This window comes from Epinephelus moara, chromosome 19 (assembly GCF_006386435.1).
Source record: "Epinephelus moara isolate mb chromosome 19, YSFRI_EMoa_1.0, whole genome shotgun sequence".
Taxonomy (NCBI): domain Eukaryota; kingdom Metazoa; phylum Chordata; class Actinopteri; order Perciformes; family Serranidae; genus Epinephelus; species Epinephelus moara.
The window spans coordinates 12,294,308-12,305,049 of record NC_065524.1 but is presented as its reverse complement, the minus strand read 5'-3'; the positions used below and the strand labels follow the sequence as shown (position 1 = coordinate 12,305,049).

The window sequence follows — 10,742 nt, the reverse complement described above, 5'->3', positions numbered from 1 at the left end:
AGAAACAACCACTTTTTCTCACTATTGCCACCTACAGGTTAAACATATAACATACACTGTGACATTGTATCCTTTTAAATGGGCTCAAATAAGAACACACATTTTTTTTAATGAAGAATAATTTGTGTAAAGATTAAATATTTTTCTTCTCACTAGACCAACGACTTCAAATCAAACACCCAGTCCGCTGAAGTACAGTGTGTATGTCCGCCAGAGTGATAGCTCCGTGCTCCGGTTGCTTCCTGTACACACAACAAACGAACCACGCTCTCCGGCTGGTGACGCAAATTTCCCGCCCTCACTTCTGCCATCCTGTGTGTGCCGAAAGTCAACAAAATACTGTTTTCACAGAGACTTTACTTTGATATATTTTATATTCTTCAGACGCGTATCAGTGGCTAACGATGCCTTCCACACACGACTGGATAAACAACCCTCTCGGTGTTGTTGAAGGGATGTTTGGTAAGAGACACACCGGAACTTCACTCCTTGACAGCTAACGTTAACGCGTGAACCTAGCTAGTTAGCTATGTGGCTAACTACCATGCTAACGCGCATGCTATCAGATGTATGCTGTTCCTATCCTTCAGAAACGGCAAATATATTAATGTGTGGGTTGTAACTGCTAACGCCGCTGTGCTGCAGCTTTTACCGGCAGTATTTTCACTTAGAGAATGTGCTGGGTGTGCTGTTTTATCCGAGGACCTGTGTGCACACAGCCAAATTGAAAACCAACAACATGAGGCGTTCACGGGTCCTTTAAGAATCCTAAAGTTGTCTTAACTTCTGTGAGTGCACTGAATTGGTTTGGATACAGACATTTTTAGTACTTGCGTCAGAAGTTTTGTAATTTGGTACTATTTCTTTGTCATAATATGAGTGATTTTCAGTTTAGCTCCTTTAATTCACTAGTAAAAAGAGCTGGTACCTAACTCTGATCATTAATTTAAAATATATTCTTCCACCTTCTGAAGCAAGTAGTAATTTTTAAAGTGGTTGAAGTATTTTTGAAGTTATATATGTCCTGGAAAAGTCATCAATGTGATGTATTTTCACTCTTAAATAAAGTGGACAATACAGATATGCATTTGTATGATAGTGGGTTACGGGGTCAAATGGATGTAAGTTTTAATTTCTTCCTAAGTTGTATGTACACCGAACAGCCAAAACATAAACACCACTGGCACAATATTGATCATATTAGTACAAGCCAATGTTCTGCCTGGACACCTTGGTTCCTGGCATTCATGTGGATGCCACCTGACATGCTCCACCCCACCCAAACAAACTCCTCATGGCAGTGGCTCCCCCAGCAGGATAATGCACCATGCCACAATGCAAAAACTGTTCAGGTATGGCCGGAGGAATGTGACAAAGACCTCACAGTGTTGACATACCTGTTAAATTCCCAAGATCCCAATCTGATTGAGGATTTATGAGATGTTCTAATACCCCAGAGGTACCCCCAGTTCATGGTGGGGCCTCCTTGGATCAGACTCTTACTTGTCGAGGCATGGACACAGGACCTCTTGTGGGTGTTCTGTGATTTCTGGCACTGGGGCGTTGGCAGCTGATCCTTTGAGTCCAGTGGGTTATGAGGTGGGGTACCAGCATGTCCCACAGATGCTCAATCAGATTGAGATCTGAGAAATTTGAAGGCCAGGTTGACGCTTTACGTTCTTTGCCATGTTCCTCTGGTCTTTCCTGAGCAGATTTTGCAGTGTGGCATGGTATGTTGTTCTGCTGGCAGGCCACTGCCATCAGCGTGTGCTGTTGTCAAGAGGGGGTGTACTTGGTCTGTAATGGTATTTTATTAGGTGGAGTGTATCAGGTGGCATCCACATGAATACGTGAATGCTGGGACCCAAGGTTTCCCAGTAGATTGTTGCATTGTAACAAGATAATCAAAGTTATTCACTTCATCTGTCAGTGGTTTTGATGTTGTGGCTGATCTGTGTGTGATCTTTTATCTAATGCAAACTAAATAAAACATAACTAATGGGATTCTCAAAGCCAACATTTTCTGTAATTATAATGACCAATTTATTATTCTCCTACTGTAAATGATAAACGTTATGCTCTTGTTGATTATTTTAGCTGCTTCCCAGAACAATCCTAGCTCTGGATGGGAAGCCAAGGCGGTTGAATTCTTTAAAGATCATCTGAAAGAGAAGGACGCTCATACCTGGGTAATGCAGCTCTCGGATCCTTTTTTTAATTTCAACAGAGATGGAAAAGATGTCTGTAAATGTCGATGTCACACCCAGTTTCAGCACTTGCAAATGATAACCACCTTCATTTTGGTGCAGGTCCCATCTTTGAACGATGTCCCTCTGCACTACCTGAAGCCCAACAGCCTGGTGAAGTTTCGTTGCTTAATCCAAGACATGTTTGATCCTGAGTTCTACATGGGAGTGTATGAGACTGTTGATCCATCTACAAAGGCTAAAGTAAGCTCTTCCTCGTCCTCTCCTGTGCAGCTTATCATATAAGCACAGCCCTCCTGTGTGTGTGCAGTGCATGTTTTTGCATTGATAATGTGTTCAGTGTCATCATCTTATTTTACTGTCTGATTGTCTCCAGGTGTTGCGATGTGGGAAGTACAAAGATGTGACAGAATGTGGGGTAAGTCCCCCTCTACTAAATCACGTTAGAGATCCATAAATACCTTAATTCAGCTTCAGCTTTGCTAACAGTGACACATGTTTTATCTCCAGGTGGATTTTAACTCCAAAAACATTGTGACTGCAGAGAGACAGACTTTCTACTGTGTGCCAATCCCTGGAGAAAATCCCTGGGTGAAAGAGATATCCTCATCTTGTTCTCAATATGTGTGGAAATGCTCCTCAAACTGGATTTTTATTATGTGTTCTTTGTGTCATACAACTTGTGTTGAAGTATTTTTGAATACTGCTCCCTAGTTGTCCTTAATACTGTTGCACAGTTATGCCAGCTCCAGCCAAGCAAGAGTGGTTCCTTCCACCTCGTATGCACCAACTAGACAGAAACGCAGCTACGAGGAAGACGATGACATGGACGACATGGACACACAGCCGCAGAAGCAGAGGGAGCCGCATACTGGTATGTAGGGGTGTAACGGGACAGGAAGGTGAGGGTTCGGTTCATACCCCGGTTTATGAGTCATGGTTCAGTGTGAGTTCGACACAGTAAGGAAAAAAGGAATGCATAAGGATCAGTTTCTTGTCTTTTATTTTTAAAAGACAGAAGTGCAAGTTTCAGAAATATTCCAGTATAAAAATAAGAAAGATTCCAAACACACAACAGGTTATAAAACAGAAAAGCAACTCTTATACTATGAAACTGATAATACATAAATTAATAAGAAAATAAAACTTGTGCTTTGAGAGGTGTGTTATAGTTAGTTCCATTTTTGCTATATTTAAACATGCAAAGCACCCAAACATTTATTGTCTCAGTAATCGGCACATCTCAACAATTCCATCAAATGTGCATTAGCATATTGGATATGTTTCCATTCACATCCCCTACAATGGTGGAGCACTGCCAACACAGACTCCTTGCTATATGCACAACTCTCTGTCCGTTGCCCTCGCAGCTGACCGGGAACCTGCAGGCGGGTCCAGTGTTTGATTTACACTCTTCATCATGTCACTGACTCAAAGCCAATCTGCTTGTTGTGCTAACCTCAGCATATGTTGCTAATAGCGTAAGGCTAACAGTTTCCAGGCAGTACTCGCGCTTGTGAACTTTGGTTCCACATTACGTGCATCAGTCTACATACCGTGTGTTCTTCGTGCACTGTACCGTGACCTTTGTAATGTGACAGTTCAGTACAAAAACACCAACCGTTACAGCTCTACTTGTTTGAGCTGCTGTTAAAGTGAATGTGGAGCAGAATGCCAAACACAGGCATCGTCCATTCAGTGTTTTACTACTGTCCGAAGTGTTTTAATAGACATGAGTCTTGTATTTTGCCTTGTTCCCATGACAGTTTGTATGCCAAAGATGTAGATTATCACACACCTGAAATGTATTTGACATCATAGATTATCAAACCATTTTTGCCATAAATGCACACTGGTCATTCTGTCGCTTCAGTTCCTCAAAGTCCCACAGAACAGCACGGCAATGGTGACTGTAAGCGTCAGGAGACAGAAGCTCCCTCCAGCCAGACGGCATCTGCCTCCCATCTCGACCTCAACTTCCCCCTACCAGGAGAGAAAGGCCCCTCCTGCCTAGTCAAGGTGTGTTATGTCTCTAACAGGGTTTTGGTACCTTTTCTCTAATCCCCTCATTTTCATTGCCTGCTGCTTGACAGATCTCTCGTCAAACATTTGTTCCAATAGGTGATTTCAGAGACTGTTCCTGGCAGACTTTCTGAGTGTAGAACAGAGGCTAAATAGTGCGTGTTGTTGGCAGGTGTACGAGGACTGGGACAGCTTTAAACTAAACGACGCACTAGAGGTCTTTGGGATCCTTTCTGTCAGCCCTGCTCTCAGCGCTCTGGCTGATGAGAAGTATGACACTTCATTCAGTTCAATTTCCCCCCTGCTGGTGATCAGTGTGCTTGTAGCTCATTCTTGGCGTGTCCTCACAGAGACGCCTCCTCGTCCCTCCTGGACCCCACGGAGTGTATGGAGACAGCAGAGGAGCAGAGAGTACACTGCCCGCCAGCCTCGCTCGTTCCCCGCCTCCACATGCTTTACGCCAGGCCACTGCCACACAACAACCCCCTGCTGCCTTCCGCCACCTTGGAGGACAACAGCGCCTGTAAGGACTAATAGAGTTTTCTTATTCCTGTGTGTGTGTGTGTGTGTGTGTGTGTGTGTGTGTGTGTTTGTATAAATGTAGATGCCAGTAGTCATGAATATTTCAACCTAATTTTTGAATAGAAGCCTACCACACTACATCAGTGCTGATATTTACAAGATAAAAACAGTTTCCAAACCCTGACTGGTCCCACTGTCAGAGGAAATCTAGGAATATGTTTACTAAGCCTGCTGTGAATAACCGTCAGAAGGTCAACATATTGCACCACCACATTTATTACACACATGTAAGTGAGCCGAGGTGCAATTTATCTCATAATGTATTGCATAATGTGCTGCTAAATAAGACCTGATGGCAGGTTGTTTTGATACGTGTTGAACATGTTACATTTGAAACTGCATGTGTGTTTTCATCCCACAAGAGGAAGAGTAAACATCAAAACTCCTCTGACTAGATTATTGTTGTAAACAGAAAATCAAATCTAACAGGCCTACATTATGAATATTATCAGTGATGCCTCTGCAAAAGCTTTGTCCTTTTTGTAGACAAACACATTTTGACTTTGAGTGCTTATAAAGTAAAATTAAAAATGTAAATTCCTAAAAAAAAAAAAAAAAATCCCTACTGGTGCTTATTTCCTTGAGTTTACATATAAGGCCTTAAAATTAATCAAGCAGCTCTGCTACAAAAGATTAAAAAAATCAGCTGAGTCAAAAATCATTATAAATCTAAATATTGAGCTCTGTCCTTATCGTGCTATGTACACTGTGTTGACGCTACACAACGCTACGTTAATGCACTGTGATGATACTTTTGTTATTTTTGAGTTCAATTTGAGTTCAACTCTTTACGTATAAAAAAGCAGATGTTAAATTAGGTGCTGAAATGATGCGTCAGCTAACCTACTGTTCTGTCAATATGAAATTAATCAGTGATTTTAAAAAAATCAGTTCAAATTTTATTTATCAAGCAAATCTGCAAAACATTAGCTGATCCCAGCTTCTTAAATTCTTAAAACTCCCCTCTTCTCTCTGACTGTTGGTGCGATACAACAAGTAATAAAAAGAGTCACCTTTGGCTCTGAGAACTTTTGATTGGTGTCAGTGACACCCTATGGATGAAATGATTAATCAACTAATAGGAAAAGAAATTAGAAATAATGCAGTTAATAGGGATGTCAATTGATTTAAAACCTGAACTAATTAATTGCACAATTTGCTGTGATTATTTGTTATTTTTTCTTCTTAAAACTGAAGATTATAATAATGGATATTGAAATGCAGACACACAATTAATGTAGTGTCAACACACAGGAAGTATAATACAGTCGCATTTTTTAACTTAAAGCACATATTCTCTCCTGTTTTACTCACAGTTTGTGCAAACGTTTGCAGATTCAATTCTTTATCAGTGAAGTGTGCTGTGATGCCCAAGTAGCTTTCATTACTCACAGACGTCAAATGATCCCTGTGAGAGCGTGATATCAGAATTCGCTGCCACATATTGATTTTCTATTTTTGGAACTGTGCTCCTCTCCCTCTCTCTTTCTCTCTTTCTCTCACTCACACACTCACACACACACACACACACAAACACACACACAAACACATTGGGTGTGATCTTACACCCATAGCCCCAAAGTGCACTTTAGCACAACCCTTACTGTTCATTTGGAGCACTGTTGGAATATATATATATACCGATTGGTTATTCAGAGCACCACATTCTTGGAGCGCAGAGCGTAGTCCGGGCACAGGTGGAGTGGCAGATCGCCAAGTGCAGTGAAAGTGAAAACTTAACTGTTTGTGAATTCCTGTTTACATATATATATTCGTCACCTTTTTTTCAACCTACTTTAAATGAAAACAGCTGCGACGGCAGCAACAGAAGGTTTGCTTTCACCCACCTCTGCAGTGGCTGCTCCTCTAATCTGATAAACCTCTGAATTGAGACAGGGGACACCAAAGTATTACAAAGAGACACACACAAAAAAGACATGGAAAGGATCTTGCGCTTGCATTTTGGATATTCACCAATGAATACCACACTGCTGTATTGTAGATCGTGGACGTCCTGTAGTTTCAGCAGGGTGTTTTGCTTTGAGGTGACATGTCAAAGACAAAGTACTTCTGTTGTAACTAAATTCAGATTTTATGCAAATTACTCTGGTTTTTTCAAAGATCCATCAGGCAACTTTAGAAAACAACAGTTTTAGTCATGATGGTTCACTTTGGCAGCACATGTTGTTATGTTGGTCAGCCACCACAGAAAGTAAACAAAACGCAGCTGTGTAATTGCGTTAATCTTTTAAAAATGCATTCAATTTTTTCAAATTAATCGCAAAAATGTACTCATTAATTTTGACAGCACTAGTTACAGCCTGACTCAGATTTATCTTTTTGTCCTGCCTTCTAGTGCTATCTGTGTGCCACACTGAATGTAGCTATTTTAAAAACCCAGTTTTAAACAAACAGGCAACACACATCTTAGTTACAGTCACATTTTCATGTTGCCCTCCAGCTGTATATGGAAGCAGAAAAAAGGGGCCATTATGTGGAAGTTTATGTGTCTTGTAAAGCCGTCCAAGAAGAGGAATAATGCAGCGAATGTTTTCCCCCGTGAAGCTTTTAAAGCACACATGCCTGTAGTCGCCATAGGGACTTATTTTAACTCTTTGTGCTTCCTTCTCAGTTTTATCTTCGACCCTGAGCGAGATGGCCGCTGTCAGGGCAGAGCTGCTCACATACTTCACTCACATCCTTCTGGGAGATGCCCTGGCTGCTGAGTACCTTATTCTGCATCTCATTTCTAACGTGTAGGTGCAATCTGTAATGTTTAAGCAGAAACCTAATTGTATTTGTTTTGTGGCTTCTTGATAACAAAGCTTTTTAATTTTCTCAATGTGGTTGACCGTCTTGCAGGTACAGTAGACGGGATGTTCTCCCACTGGGCAAGTTCACCTTGAACCTGAGTGGCTGTCCTACTGTTGCCTCGTACACTGAACGCCTCTATCAGATCATCCAGCAGCTTGTGCCTTCTGTAAGTGAATTTAATCACTCCAAGCAAATACAACTATTGCTAGGTTTATGCATGTTTGATTGAAGTGAAAGACACTGAAAGGTTTTGTCCTCCCCCTGCAGTCGTACTATCTGGGCATGAGCCTCCAGAACATGAACCAGATGCGGTTTGTGCCAAAGAAGGACTACGTGGCCAACCGGCTAGTGAGTGGAGCCCTGCAGCTAGCCAGAAACACTTCTCTCTTCCTGGATGAAACCAAGCTGGAGCAGGGACAGCTGGACACGACAGGTGAGGCTTCCAGACACCAGGAGAGGACGACACTGAGAGGACAGTTAATGCCCTCCCTGCAGGCTGTACACACCGTTAGTATGATTTGACTGACACTAACCAGGTTGGATCTTTTTCTGTGTGTGTGTTTGTTTTGGTTGTGTAGGTGTGCGTAACGTCACTGCCCTGGGGAACCTGATCTCGTGGCAGAAGGTTGATTATGACTTTAACTACCACCAGATGGAATTCCCCTGCAATATTAACGTGCTCATCGTGTCAGAGGGCCGCTCGCTGCTGCCGGTGAGGACAAAGAGGGATGAGGCGTGCAACCGCAGAACGAAAACTCACCCCTACCCACCCACTGATTCCTCCCCTCCAACACCCCCCACCCTCCCAGGCCATGCCGGGGAGGGGTTAGGTTTCCTTCAGCCTCTCATGAGACAAGCCATGTCTGACGCTGGAGGTTGTTTCCAGCCGGCGTCACGCTGTCATCTCAGCTGCCATTGGTTGGCCGCAGCCACCTCTCCAGTCGGCGGCTTTAGCTCGGGTCTCACTCGGTTGCGAACAGCCCGAGGAATGTGCTGTGTGCTATTCCTGTGTGTTGGTCTAATAGGTTGCCATGGCGGCAGCTGTGTGCCACAGGAACAATTCTGGGAGAGGCGTCAGGCTCGGCCATCTATTAGTCCTGCAGTGAAGGGCAGCCTGCTGTAAACAACTCCCAGGGTTGGTTAGAAGTCAGGAGTGCGTGGCTGTGTTTACATTGAACAATTATCGGCTGATGAGCAGCTGTAGGGGCAGGCTGATCAAGTGCTTCACGGTCAGCTCACCAAGGCTTTGCTCCTGTCTGGCGTGCTATTAAGTTCTGAAGATGTGCCAAACTAGGCGCACACACCGCAGGCAGACCTTACTTTTGCATAGCAACACCACAAAAACTAGAGATGCATATGGCTTGTCTTTGTACAAAGTTCTTCTCCAGCACAGTGTCAATATTTCTCTTTCTCTGTAACTTCACAGTCCGACTGCCAGGTCCACCTACAGTCTCAGGTCACCCCACCCCACATGGAGGAGTATCTCAGCAGCATCCACATGCATCCGCAGGCCTCGTCACAGCTGAACAAGTTCAGAATGTACCTGAGCGTGGCTCGGCTGCTAGACTACAGCATCTCTGATGAAGTGACAAAGGTGAGACATGCTGTCATCTTCAGCCTGAGATGAGTTGCACATTAATGAATAAGTGACAAGGGGGCAATAACCATCTGGGGAAAGAGCACAAAATGACATCAGTATAACTTGGGACTAGTTGCTTGCAGATTAGTTGTTCATCCGTGTACTCAGCAGCCCCGTGTGTATCTGTTTAATGACCAGACTGTTATCATCTGTGTGCATAACGGCCGAAATACATGGAGCACAGATGCGGCCCAGCATACCCCTGCAGAGAGCGTCCATTATAATGAACTTAAACAGCTACACTGACCACAGAAGCCATGCAGCCGTTGTGCTGCTCATCTCTATTTTTACCCAGCTGATCTTTTTTTTTCCCTCTACACATGGCTACAAAGCCCTCTAACCGGTAAAAATACATACAACTCTAAAAATACAAGTGCAGTCTGTTTAATATGGTTAGCAGAGCAACTTTGTGGGTGTTTTTACATTTCACATTAAAATAAATCAATCAAATCAATGCATCATGTAGTGAAAACAATCCAGTTAATTATTCAGCACCAGTTAAAGGTCCAGTGTGGAGGATTTAGGGGGATATATTGGCAGAAATGGAATATAATACTAATAACTATTCCTTTATGAGTTTATCATCACCTCAAACAAGAATCTTTTTTTTTTCTCGTGTCTTTAGAATGAGACGTTTATATCTGCAGTCAGCCATGTTGTTACTACAGTAGCCCAGAACGGAATCTGTAGAGTGTCTTTTAACTGCTTGTCCTTTTCTGTTGTCCTCAGTCAGTTGAGGATGACTTTGTAGACATGAGGAAGGACGACCCCCAGAGCATAACTGCCGAGGACCTCCACAGGATGCTCGTTGTGGCGAGGTGGGCTGTGATTAAGTTTATATAAGCTCCTTTACTTGGCATTTCTTTCTTTCATATCTGGTGAGAATAAAAACAACAGCCTGTAAAGCCTTCTTTAAAAGGCAAAGTGTTAAACAAACACAACGAGCCGTTATGACCAACTACTGAAATGCCAGATATGACATAAGCAGGGTGACTATCACTTCATGGGTCAATGCAACCAAAATAAAAAAGTTGTTAAATACTTAAACTTAAGTGTTTGTCTCAAAGAGTGTCTTAGGAAACTAAAATGTTATCACAGTATTTCGAGAGGCTGACTGTGACTGTGTCTGCAGGTTGCTGTCTCTGAGCCTGGGACAGACCTCTCTGTCCAGAGACAGCTGGCTGAGAGCCAAACACATCGAGATGCTGCGGACGAGCCGGATGGAGCAGCACAAGTGTGTCAACGGCAACGAGCCATGATCACAGAGATAGAAAACAGATGGCCTTTGTTTTTCTTTTTGATACATAATAAAAGTTTGTAATAAAGATGTTTTTCATATGTCATAGTTCACATTGTGTTCAACTTTTCTTTTTCTTTTTTTTTTTTACCAAACTAAGTTGCAGATAATATTTCTTGTAATGCTTTTTCTTCTTGAGCCAGTTTACATTCAGCTAACCAGCATATAAAGAGCAAACGGT

General features: G+C 42.7%; 1 protein-coding gene across 1 annotated transcript; it reads left to right on the top strand.

Annotated features, from left to right (window-relative positions):
* The first annotated feature begins 256 nt into the window (after positions 1-256).
* On the top strand, positions 257-10,614 carry mcmbp (minichromosome maintenance complex binding protein). Its single transcript, XM_050072070.1, has 16 exons — positions 257-462; positions 2,098-2,189; positions 2,310-2,450; positions 2,584-2,625; positions 2,718-2,808; positions 2,944-3,081; positions 4,081-4,226; positions 4,402-4,499; positions 4,580-4,752; positions 7,444-7,567; positions 7,674-7,791; positions 7,893-8,058; positions 8,204-8,337; positions 9,052-9,219; positions 9,994-10,082; positions 10,397-10,614. Exons 1-16 carry the CDS (start codon positions 405-407, stop codon positions 10,521-10,523), a joined length of 1,905 nt encoding a protein of 634 aa, XP_049928027.1. The 5' UTR covers positions 257-404; the 3' UTR covers positions 10,524-10,614.
* The last annotated feature ends 128 nt before the right edge of the window (positions 10,615-10,742 follow it).